The 12543-nt window shown below is 46.0% G+C and overlaps 1 protein-coding gene across 1 annotated transcript in view; it reads left to right on the forward strand.

The window, feature by feature from the left end:
• Positions 1–12543, forward strand: part of PLXNC1 (plexin C1) — a 94958-nt gene that overhangs the window by 40601 nt on the left and 41814 nt on the right. The window contains exons 10-11 of the mRNA XM_050934170.1: positions 5218–5357; positions 11563–11742. Coding sequence (XP_050790127.1) covers positions 5218–5357; positions 11563–11742 — 320 coding nt within the window. The remainder of the gene's footprint in view (positions 1–5217; positions 5358–11562; positions 11743–12543) is intronic.

A 12543-nucleotide genomic window follows, 5' to 3' on the forward strand; every position in this document is an offset into this window, starting at 1 on the left:
CCTCCCATGGCTGGTCTACGAGGCCAAGGGAGGAGCTTAGAGGCTTCTCTTCCCTTCAGTGCTCCTTGATCAAGGGACTCCCACCCTCCATGATGCCTCCAGCAGTGGGGAAGGGGCTCCAGGCTCACCCTTCCTCACTAGGGGAGCTCAGAGCAGTGTAGGAGAGAAGTGGAGGGAGCAGAGCTATGTCTTGGGGGATTTAGGGTAGTCTTCAGCCCTGTCCCCCAAACCTCCTCACATCTATACCCCCAATTCCTGTCCCCCCTTCAAAACATGTCCCTGGTGACTCAGTGTTAGTACTTGCATCCTCTGCCCTGCTCTTCAACTCGTGCTGCCCTCACCCCCCCACCACACACACTTACTGATGCTAAGCCCTCCATAGGAACAATTAGAACAATTAATGTTTAGAGTAAACAAATGCCTTTCATTCTTTCAAATAAATAATAATTTATTTAGGAAGGACCTGGCTGTGCTGGACTGGCAGAGATAAAGGAGACAAGGAGACTTTATAGAGGCAGTGAAGGCGGTAGTATACAGCCAGTGCATTCTGTGGCCAAGGAGTCAGAGGCAGTGGAGAGGAAGAGCTGGGCTGTGGTAAATGGAGAAGCTGATAAATTGTTATTGAAACAGAATGAACACACACACCTCTCCCACCCCCACCCCACCCAAAAAAAAGTTGCATTTCTTCCAGAACATCGAGTTCAGCTACATTAAAATCTCTGGAACCCCATGAAATGAAGAATTAATGTAATGCAAACTTAAATTTCAGAAAACCGGGAAATGCAGAATTAAGGTTTATACCACCCCTCAACACAACCTTACCTGCTCTTTTAGAGTGACCTTTCAGCACAGCAATAACATGCATAGTAGCGCTCTATCCCTACTGACACTGCAGAACTCTCTGGAAACAGAGCATATGGGCACTGTCGGGCAAAGTCTAATACCTTCTCCTTGCTAAGTCAAAACTTGGGTTTATGTCAGGTGTAGCAGACAAGAGCTACCTATGCCCAAACATTGAGCCTGTTCCGCACAAACCAGCCCACACTTTCTAAATGTTCCCATTCCTTCTCCCTGGCCTTCAGGATTTCCTCTGAGACATTGCCTTCACTTAGCCCTGAGGATCACGGTCATGTATGCCTCTGGACTTCTAACAATCTCTGTGACAAGAAGACCCCTGTTCACTGCTCCTGACACAACCTATGAAACTCAATGCTGAAATGAGGCATACCTGACACCTCATGTACACCTCTCCTCCTACACAGTAATGGCTATACCAGACTTCCCCAACTAATCCCACAGCCTTTCAGCACAACTAGACATGACACAGTGAACATAGCTGGAATGCATGCAGTAAATGCTGCAATTCAGATCTGGAACTAACCACAGCACAAAAACGGTGGCTCATTCTCTTAGCTACTCTTTGCGTCTACTTATTATGGCATCACTCCTACTAAACAATTGCCAGCTACATGGGGGCACAGTTAAGATTGCATTGCAGTGGGGGAGGGGTGGCATTTATCTTAACTCTTCGTTTCCTGATCATCAGAGATCTTAGTGTGCTGAACTTGATATTCTGTATGGGCATGAGGCACCAATAGGTAACCTTAACTCTGCCCTAACAGAGGGTTTGGGCAGTTACTTTTTATAAACATCTATGATGGATTTGGAGTTGTCTGAAATTTTGAACATTGTGTGTTGTCTATGTTATTGGCATGTTTACTGTATGCATATACCGAGTTAATTCAAAAGCAGTATTGTCAGGAAATGCACCCAGGAAGCAGGAGGTGGATCCAGCAAAGTCTTGAGAGACAGTGCAAGAGCTGTTCATTTAGATACTCTGACTTAGAATCATAGAATCATAGAATATCAGGGTTGGAAGGGACCTCAGGAGGTCATCTAGTCAAATCCCCTGCTCAAAGCAGGACCAATTCCCAACTAAATCCCATTTGGCCTGCCAAACAGGTGTCCCTGGGAGGGAGTTGGTTCCTGTGGGGAGAGGGGATCACAGGATCCAAGAGGGTTTAAAAAGCCACATGCTCCCTCAGGAGTCAGGTTTTTAAGACTGAGAATGCAGAGCCTGTCAAGTGTGATTCTGGGAGAAGTTAGATCTGTTGGGGTCCTCATCAGAAGGATGGATAGACTCTGGGCAAAGTAGCACATGTAGACCTTTTGTTGTTTTTAAATTGGTTTTCTCTTATGTTATGCCTTATGCCTATGGTTAAATAAACAATACTGTTGTTTTAAGAAGGCTGTTTTGGGTCACCCTAATTAGGGCCCTACCAAATTCACAGTCCATTTTGGTCAATTTCACAGTCATAGGGTTAAAAAAAATGGTAAATTTCAGGATCTCAGCTATTTAAATCTGAAATTTCACAGTGTTGTAATTGTAGGGATCCTGACCCAAAAAGGAGTTGTGGGTGGTTGTAAGGTTATTGTGGTGGGGGGGTTGCAGTACTGCTCCCCTTACTTCTGCTCTGCTGCTGGCAGTGGCGCTGCCTTCAGGGCTGGGCAGCTGGAGAGCAGTGGCTGCTGGCTGGGATCCCAACTGTAAAGGCAGAGCCACCACCAGCAGCAGTGCAGAAGTAAGGGTGGCATGGTATGGTATTGCCACCTTTGCTTCTGTGCTGCTGCTGGCAGGCTGCTGCCTTCAGAGCTGGGCACTTGGCCAACAGCTGCAACTCTCCGGCCGCCCAGCTCTGAAGGCAGCACAGAAGTAAGGGTAGCAATACTGCAACCCCACTAAAATAACTTGCGACCCCTCTCCCCCCTGCAACTCCCTTTTGGGTCAGGACCCCCAATTTGAGAAACGCTGGTCTCCCCCATGAAATCTATATAGTATGGGGTAAAAGCACACAAAAGACCAGATTTCATGGTCCATGATGTGTTTTTCATGGCTGTGAATTTGGTAGGGCCCTTACCATAATCTATTTGTCACGGCTCCCGAAGGAAAGAATCACAGGTGCAGAACCCAGTCAGACCTGCTGGGTAAGCATGATGCATCCATAGGGTACTGTAGCCCAGGACTCAGTCTATGAGAGAATCCTGAGACCTGAGGGGTTCACGCACAGAGAGGACAGAGGAGTAGCTAGCTTTGTAACCATAAGATCATATAGAGAGAGCATAAGTAGTTCAAATTTGGGGCTTAAGCAACCTTGAATTCTTTTAACATTAGAGGTGTGAATCTACATTCCCTTTAAGCTGCGCGGCCGCTGTTAAGCCCTGCGCGGGGCCTCAGGGCTGTGGCAAGGAGAGGCGCCCCTCCCCGCCAGCCCAAGTGAGGAGCTGCCGCAATGGAGAGATGCACCCCTCCGTGCCAGCCCCAGCATTGACCTGCCCTGGACTTGCCATGGCCTGGGGAGAGGAGCCCCTCCCTCGCCCCATTCCAGCCCCGCTGGAACTGCCACAGCCAGGGAGAGGCATCTGTCCCCCGGCCCTGAGCTGCAGTGGGGAGAGAGGGCTGGGGGGAGTCCTCTCTCCCCACTGCAGCCCCTGGGCAGCCTGCACCCCAAACCCCTCATCCCTGGCCCTACACCAGAGCCTGCACCCCAGCCCTCTGCCCCAGCACTGATCTCCCTCCCAAACCCTTCATCTCCAGCCCCATCCCAGAGCCTTCACCCCTAGCCGGAGCCCTCACCCCCTGCACTCAACCCTCTGCCCCAGCCCTGAGCCCACTCCTGCATCCTGAACCCCTATCCCTAGCCCCACCTCAGAGCTTGCATCCCCAGCCAGGGCCCTCACGTCCCCCAAACCCCAACCCTCTGCCCCAGCCCTGAGCTCCCTCCTGTACCCCAAACCCCTCATCCCCGGCCCCAGGCCAGAGCCTTCACCCCCAGCCAGAGCCCTCACCCCTGCCCCCCATCCCAACCCTCTGCCCCAGCCCTGAGCCCCCTTCCACGCTTCAAATCCCTCGGCCCCACCCCCACCACATGAATTGTGTTATGTGCACCAATATGAAGGGGTGCACATAACAAAATTCATCACCTTCGTTTTGGTGCACATAACAAAATTCATTCTGCACATGGATATAAAAAATTAGAGGAAACACTGGTGTGAATGACACTGCTCTGAGAGTAGAAAGGAGAAGCAGCAAATCATGATGAACACAGTGTGCTGTCACAGAATAAATTAGCAATGTTTTCTTGACATACATGCATAAAATGAGCTGGAGAACATATGGGAGAAGCTTTTGATATTTCAGCAGCCATGCTGAACCAAGCTCTAAACCGGGCAAAGGAGTGTGTTAATGGGTCTGCCCACAAACAAACTCATTAAAAATCTGGATAATCACAAAACTCGAAATCCTAAAGGGTCATTTTTAACTTGTAATGGAACTAGCTTTTAAAAAATTGTTAAAAATCATTTACCCTTGAAGGCCCCAACTAATCTGTGGTTTTAGAGTCAGACCTTCCTGTATTTTTAGATATTTTTTTCTCACCCTTGTTGGGTGAATAATGCGCAGAGAGGAGACTGATTGTAATACAGTGGAAAGAGCTAAACCAACTACACGCACTCTGGTGTCAAATGCATCTAATAAACAAACTGAAATAACATGTTATTTTTTTAACAATCGTAAGTAAAAATAAGAAGTCCAGAAAGAAATGTGACTATTAAAATTGGCCATGTTTCTTTAAAACATTACTGGCTAACTATTGGGACATCACCACACATAGTGTCATTTTTATACACAGGAAGATGCACATGTAAATTACTTTCTCTTGAAATGTGGCTGTATAGTATTCAAAAACCTGTGTAAGTCTTTAAAAAGTGTCCAGTAAACTAGCTTTCTTGTCTTTTCATTCTAGAATTCTAGCCAGCCATACCGTTTTCAAGACGTTGGCTAGAGTTACAATTTGTTTCTCTGAACTCTTTCAGTTATAGTGATCATAGGTATTGTTTCAGGTTGTGCTTTTTCTGAATTGTGGAACAGTAACATATAAAGCTGCATTTTAAAGTTGATTTCTGTGATACATATCTATCAATATGTTAGATTGCACTTCTTGTTGGTAGTAGAAATGCAAACATTAACACTGCTAAAATTAGAAGACTTGAAAAAGAGTTGTGGTTTCAGCACCTCTCAGGATCGGATTCAAATATGTTACAATTAACAGGAAAGATGAATTCTGATTCATTAAAAAATATTTTAAATGCATAAGCTCAATGTTCATTTTTTTCAATAGCTTGGGTTTTTTTAACCAGGTTTTGTTTTGTTTCCAATAGCCTATCTGCAATATTTCCATAGAACCTTTATGGATATCAGTGTTAGGTAAAAGAGACGTGATAATCAAAGGAGCAAACTTTACAGAAGCATCAAACATTACAGTGGTGTTGACTGGAACCAGTAGCTGCAAACAAGACAAGTGAGTCCAAATAATACAAATATTTATGTTTGTATTTTTAGCAGAGTGAAAATTACACACATACCCCAGAGCTAAATTTTGCCTTTAGATACACAGACAAGTATGCAGTTCTCATTGACTTACAGTCAAGGGCAAAATGTGGCCCTTATTTACATTAATGACCCCTTAATTAGCCAGGTGCTGAACACATCCGGTAAGGTGCTCTGGCTCTCAACTCCCACTGAAAACAATGGAGGAAATATAGCCCTGCATTAGTGCACAGCTCAGGGATGATGTGGGTAGGTGGGAGGGGCACATCTGATTTTGAATCCTGGGGCTGCCAGAGTGACCCTGGTTCAGCCCTTGGTACTAGTAAGGGATGTTCTGAAGGCTCCCCTATCTCACACTCAGGTGCCATTGCCCCTCTGGGCTTTGCAGCAGGCAGAAAATAGTTGGGGCATAGGAGTGCCTCAGCCATGTTTTGACCCACCCCAACAAATCCCAACCATGCTTCAGAACTCTGTCTGTACTGGAGACTTCTATGACAACTGAGTGCATAGACTGTGCAGTGCTCAGTGGGACTGTTTGTGTAAGTGCCTGTTCACCAATGTGAATAACAATTGCACAGTGTAACCCTTAGTGAAATAGACTAGATTACCCTCGATTAATGATACTCAATCTTGAAGAGTCACTTCAGAGGCACAGAGAGATGCACGCTAATTGTGCAAGTGAAACCTGACATTGCTTTACACAACTTCATCAAATAGCCACATTGCAGTGTTTGTGGCACACAGATACTTCATTCAGCTGACTATCTGCCTTCTCCTCCTACCCCTTCTTCTTCAAGTAGTATCTCTATGGGTGCTTCACTGTAGGTGTGTCTCTGTCCCTGCGCTGCTGATCAGAGAACTTTGGTAGCAGTCCGTCCTGCCTGCGCATGTGTTGCTCCTTGCCTGCCATGAGGCTAGCCAGCATGCACGGGTGACCTTCCTCAGTTCCTTCTCAATCACCCTTGGCTAGAGACATAGCTAAAGCAGTCCTTCCATGGATTAATAACTCCCTTTAGATGTGCTAATTGTAGCTTACCTTGAAGTCTTTTTTTCTTTGTTTCCTTGTTTGCATTTTATTTGGCCTTGCCTAAAAAAAATTTGTAAGAAGAAAGAAAAATGAAGAAGAAAGAGTTTGCCTCCTACCAAATTTGTTTAGTGCCTCCGTTGCAAGGAATCTACCCCAGTAACTGTCGGACATTGCCTGAGGGAAAAGCACATTCCACAAAAGTGTAACTTGTGCCCCAACAACTGAAGCCCAGGTCCAGGAAAGAATGAGTTAAGGCTTAAACTCCTGCTCATGGAGTCAGCCCTTCAACGCCCAGAATCCCAGCGGGAATGCTCAGAGCAACTTTCTATGTCATAGGGAAGTGAACCCAGAGAGATTAGCCATTCACAGGACCACTAAGAGATTTGTGAGTCCCCGTAGCGAGCCCACCGAGCCAAAAACAATCCCTGGCTCCATCAATATAATCAGTACCAATGGCACAGAAGCTGGCGAAAACTGGTACCTAGGGAACACATGGTACCAAGCCAACAGAACGAGTTGGGCTGCCCAAGGACCCAGTGGGCATGGGCAGAGAAGCACTAGTACTGCAGAAATGTGAAAGACACAGAAGATCCACCCCCGAGAAGTCTCCATCAGTACGGACATCTGCACCAGTACTGACTCCAGTGCACGTGGCACCGACGGACATTGTGACCAGGTCCATATCCCTGACTCCATCGGTACAAGCTGCTCGGCACTGACAATCACTGCCAGTACTGACACCATCGGCACTGCCTGATTTCTGGTGTGTGATGGATCTTTTGGTGTCCAACACACTGGATTCACACTTACTTAGTACTGGAGCCCCGGGTTCACTGAGGTCTCCTTGCCATGCACCACCATTATCATTTGAGTTGGAAAGTGAGAAGGAAGACATGGGTTCCCCATGCTCTTCTCACTTGCCATACCGGGCCATTTCACGATGGGCTTCAGGTGTATCAACCACCTGATCCACTGGCTCCCTGGTTTGGCCATTCATGCTACCAGCTGCTGGGCCCCTACCCACCATAATAGCCATACTGGGACTCTTGGCAGGCTCAGAGGCAGCAAACCTTCCATGCCTCCAGCATGGCATACCAACAAGCAAGGAGACACCCTTCTTCAGCTGTGGCTTGAAGGGCTTCTGAATCCCCAGGACAAGGGGAAAAAATTGAGGCAGAGGTGGAAGAAGTCACTCCCAAGCCCATCTCTCATTGTCCTCACCAGACGAGATGGTGATCCACCCCATCACCCCCACCACCATTGATGACGGATGATTTCAAGTTATTCCAGGACATGTCACAGAAGATGGCAGAAGCCCTATAAACATCATTACAAGAAGAAGTGACAAAATCCCATCACAAACTGGTGGACATCTTACATTCTTCCACCTCCTCCAGAGTGGCCCTCCCGATTAATGAGGCTGTCATATGGCAGACCCCAACATCTGTCCCGCCAATGGGCAAGAGGGTGGATAAAAAGTATTACGTGCTGGCAAAGGACACAGAATTTCTTTTTTCCCCACTTGCCTCCCAATTCCATCATTGTGGATGCCATTAACGCTAAGGTTTGATTGCTCTAGTTTAAGTTCACTCCTTATGAATGGGACCAGAAACGTATAGATCTGTTTGGCAGGCAAGTGTACTCATCTGCCACCCTTCAGTACCATGTGGCAAACTACCAAGCCTTATTAGCATAATATGACTATCAGAACTACACAATACTCTGTTCCTTTATTGACCCACTCCCTGACTCTCATAAGGACCAATTCAAAACCACCGAGTGGCTAAGATGTCCCTCCAGTCTGTGTTAGATGTGGCTGACATAGCAGCATGATCAATTTCCACAGTTGTTGTGATGAGATGGGCTTTGTGGCTTTATTTGTCCAGCTTCCTTAGAGAAGTCCAAACCACAGTAGAGGATCTTCCTTTTGAGGAAACAAAGTTATTTCCAGAGAAGACTAACATGTCTCTCCACACACTGAAGGATTCTTAGACAACTCTTCAATCCCTTGAGATCTATACTCCCATCTATAAAAGAAAGTACAGTCCTATGCCACCGTTCAAGCCCCAATCAGCGCAATATGCATCTCAGTACCCATCACAAAGATCTTATGAGCCACAGAGGAAGAAGCTGAGGTTCCACAGGTGAAAGTAATCAGGACCCCAGCTGACTTTATCTCAGCCCTCCACTTTGAAGTGGCAATTTTAACGGGTTGGTCGAGATGCCCATAGAACACTCTCCTCGCCATCTCAAACTGGAAAACCTCACCCATCCCTTCCAAGATCAACTCTCCTCATTCCACAGCACATGGGAACAGATAACCTCTGACAAGTGGGTGCTGGAGATCGTCCAGAATGGATATGTCATTCATTTCTCCTTCTACCCCCTTTCCAAACATCCTTCCCTGTCCCTCTTCAGAGACCCTTCTCTTGAGAGTCTACTACATTTAAAGGTAAACCATCTCTCAGCATAGGAGCCATAGAACCTGTGCCCGTACATCTCAGAGGCAAATGCTTCTACTCTTGCTACGTCCTGATACCAAAGAAAAAGAGAGGTTGGTGACCCATACTGAACCTCAGAGCGCTCAACAAATACATCAAAGCACAGAAATTCAAGATGGTTATCCTATCAATGATTATTGCAGCATTAGATAAAGGAGATGGGTTCTCAGCCCTTGACTTTCAAGATGCCTACCTCCACATTTCTGTCATACTGAGTCTCAGACATTACCTCAGATTCATGCTGGGCCAGGACCACTACCAGTATAGAGTACTCCTGTTTAGCGTCTCATCAACTCCTAGGGTATTCTCCAAGGTCCTTTTGGTAGTGGCGGCCCACTGACACTCTCAGGGCATCCTGATTTATCCTTACCTGGATGACTGCTTTCTCAGGGCACGGTCCTTCACAGAGGCCCAATGAATCACCCAGACCACACTGGGCCTATAGACCTTAACACATGTACAGAGGCTAGAATTCATAGGAGCCAACCTCGATTCTGTTCAGGTGAAGGCTCTCCTCTCACATCACAGATTCCATAGTCTCTCCTCGTCGATAGAGACAGTACAATCCATCCCCCAAATTATAGCCAGACATTGCCTACAGCTCCTGGAGGAAAAGGAAACATCATCTTGATTGCTCGCACATGGCTCCTATATGGCCCAGACAGACATGGTACCCTTACCTGTCACAGCTGGCATTATATCCACCAATGACTCTTCCAGTCACACCTTATCTCCTGTTGCAGAATGAGAGATGCACTCTCCATCCCCAGTCTGTGGGTTTTCCAGCTCAAAGCATGGCTCCTTCATGGTGCCAGCACATGGAGACATCTTGCTTTGAGGAGGTACAGGAGGTGCTGTTACACAGTAGTAAAGGAACTACTCGTCGTACCTATTTTCCATTTTTGCAAAGATTCCAGATATGGTACCAACCTAAAGGCGTCATCCATTATACAGCTACCCTACTGGTATTCCTGGACTACCTGTTGGCTTTCAAGAAATTGTGACTCTCCGTTAGTTCACTAACGGTCCATTTAGCAGCAGTTGCAACCTTCCACCAACAGGTAGAAGATTACTCAGTCTTCTCCCATCCAACTACAAAGAAGTTTCTTAAGGGCATAATGAACTTCTTCTCACAACCTACACTTCCCATTCCTCAATGGGATCTCAACTTAGTGCTAAAAGTACTAGGTAGACCACCATTTGAGCCTATGGCCACTTGCTCATTAACTCACCTTTCCATGAAGACAGTGTTCCTCATAGCCATCACCTCTTCAAGAAGGATAGGGGAAATAGCAGCTCCAATGGCGCATCCCTAAGGTCACACTTTAGACCATATCCAGAGTTCACTCCCAAGGTGACTTCCGCATTCCATGTAAATCAGCTTATTCAGCTTCGAACCTTTTATCCCAAACCTCATCAGAATAATAGGGAAGCCATTCTTCATATGTTTGATGTGAGGAGAGCTTTGGCCTTCTATTTGCACAGGACTAGAGCCTTCAGAAAATCTCCGAGACTCTTCCTCTCCGTTGTAGATAGATCAAAAGGTACAGCGATTTCGGCTCAGAGACTTTCCAAGTGGGTCTCGCGCTGTATTATACTCTGTTACCAACTGCTCATTGTAATACCTTACCCTGTAATATGCATACATTCTAAAAGGTCGATCTCCTCATTGGTTGCCTTCTCCAAGAGTTTCCCTATATCAGAAATCTGCAGAGCAGCAACCTGGGCATCTGCACATAACTTTGCAGAACACTATGCCATCCTGAGGGATTCAGCTGCAGATGCCAAATTTGGTGCTACTGTGCTATCATCCATATCAGACTTGACTCCAAAAGTTCCTGCCTCCAATGGTGGGCACTGCTCAGGAGTCATCTACAGTGGAGCACTCATAGGGACTGTACTTGAAGAACAAGAGGAAGAGGTTACACACCTGGTGCAGTAGTGATGGTTCTTCGAGATGTGTGTCCCTCTGGGTGCTCCATGACCCGCCTTCCTCCCCTCTACTTCAGAGTTTTTGTCATTGACTCTGTGGTAGAGAAGGAACTGAGGAGGGTCACCCGCACTTACTGGCTAGCCTCATGGCAGGTGAGGAGCAGCACATGTGCGGACAGGGTAGACAGCTACAAAAGTTCTCCAACCAGCAGCACAAGGACTCAGACACACCTACAGTGGAGCACCCATAGGGACTCACATCTCAAAAAACCATCGTTACTGCACAAAGTGAGTAACTTCTTTCTGGGAGTCTTTTCTCCTCTCTCTGTCTCTTCAGTTTATGACCTGCCTGCAGTAACATGCAGAGATGATTGGGGCTTCTGTCAGTTTGTTTAGTACTACTTGGACTGCATTCCATGATCAGACCCAGGGATTCTACAGGATCTTCACTTCGGGCTCTAAGGTGCACGGCAGGAGGAGCGCCACGTTGGCAGTTTAGGCAGGAGTCTGAGCACCCTTTTTTTTTCTGCTTGGAATGGCAAAAATGGTAGAGCCAGGCCTGTGGCGCAGCAAGGATGCCTGCTCAAAAATTTTTACTGATAGGGGAGCATGATCAGAAAAGTTTGGAGACCACTGCTCTAAAGTCACAGCTTGAGTGTCTCTGACCTAGTTAAAATGCTGCAAAAACATCTTCACTGTTTTTCTTTCTCCTCCAGCATACAAGTCAGCAAGGTGCTAAATGACACACACGTGAGATTCTCTCTCCCACCTAGACGCAAAGAGGCCAAGAGTGTATGCATAAAGGCCAATGGGCGTAAATGTTCACCACCAATCACAGTATATTATGTCTCTGAGCCATCATGTACTAAAATGGAGCCAAACATCACTTGGGCTAGGTAATACATTTTTGTTTTATGTTTTATTTTTTATAGATTTAATAAAGCTTAGTCATATTATGTTAATATTAGAAAACTTAACTGGCTGGTATAAATTGGGATGCCTGTACTGGATTTCAGTGAAGCTGTACTCATTTACACAAGATAAGGTTCTGATCCAATAATCCAATTAATCACCGCTATAACCTATTTGGGTGTATGGCAGGGAAGAATTTAGCCCAGTGAATTGAACTGAAGCAATATTTCATGTGCAAAGATGATCACTGTAACTTAAAAAAAAAAAGATACATTTGTGGAAAAGTACAAAACTATTTTTAATGCTCCTTAATAAGAAATGAAAAATAAACCTTGGTACTAAACTGAGTTCTGGAATGAAAGTGCCCGGATACCACAAACATATTTTGATTTTCCCCCATAATTTATTTTGGCCATACATTGTGAATTTTCCCTTCAAGACTAGCTGCAGAGTTTCTCCTTGACGTTAAAAGTATCTTTTAAAAAAAACGAAGTGAACTGAAAGTAAAATGAAAATTCCCCTTCCTTGAGTAATATGTATGAAATACCCCCACTGACTTGTCTTTGGGCCAAAGTGCAAAATGCGTCCTGTGAGATGCTCTACACCTTCGGCTCCTACTAAAAGACAATGGGAATTGTACATAGTCCTAGATTGCTCCAGGAGCATTAAAACAATGTGATGCTCTTTGCTCAAGGTAGATCTTTGCCTTATGCTCTGGCGCTAGCCCTTAGTGAGCACAATTTTGGTTAATACAAGCAAATGCATTGTTGCTGCTTGAATAGAAG

The sequence above is a fragment of the Gopherus flavomarginatus genome, chromosome 1 (genome assembly GCF_025201925.1).
Source record: "Gopherus flavomarginatus isolate rGopFla2 chromosome 1, rGopFla2.mat.asm, whole genome shotgun sequence".
Lineage (NCBI taxonomy): Eukaryota > Metazoa > Chordata > Testudines > Testudinidae > Gopherus > Gopherus flavomarginatus.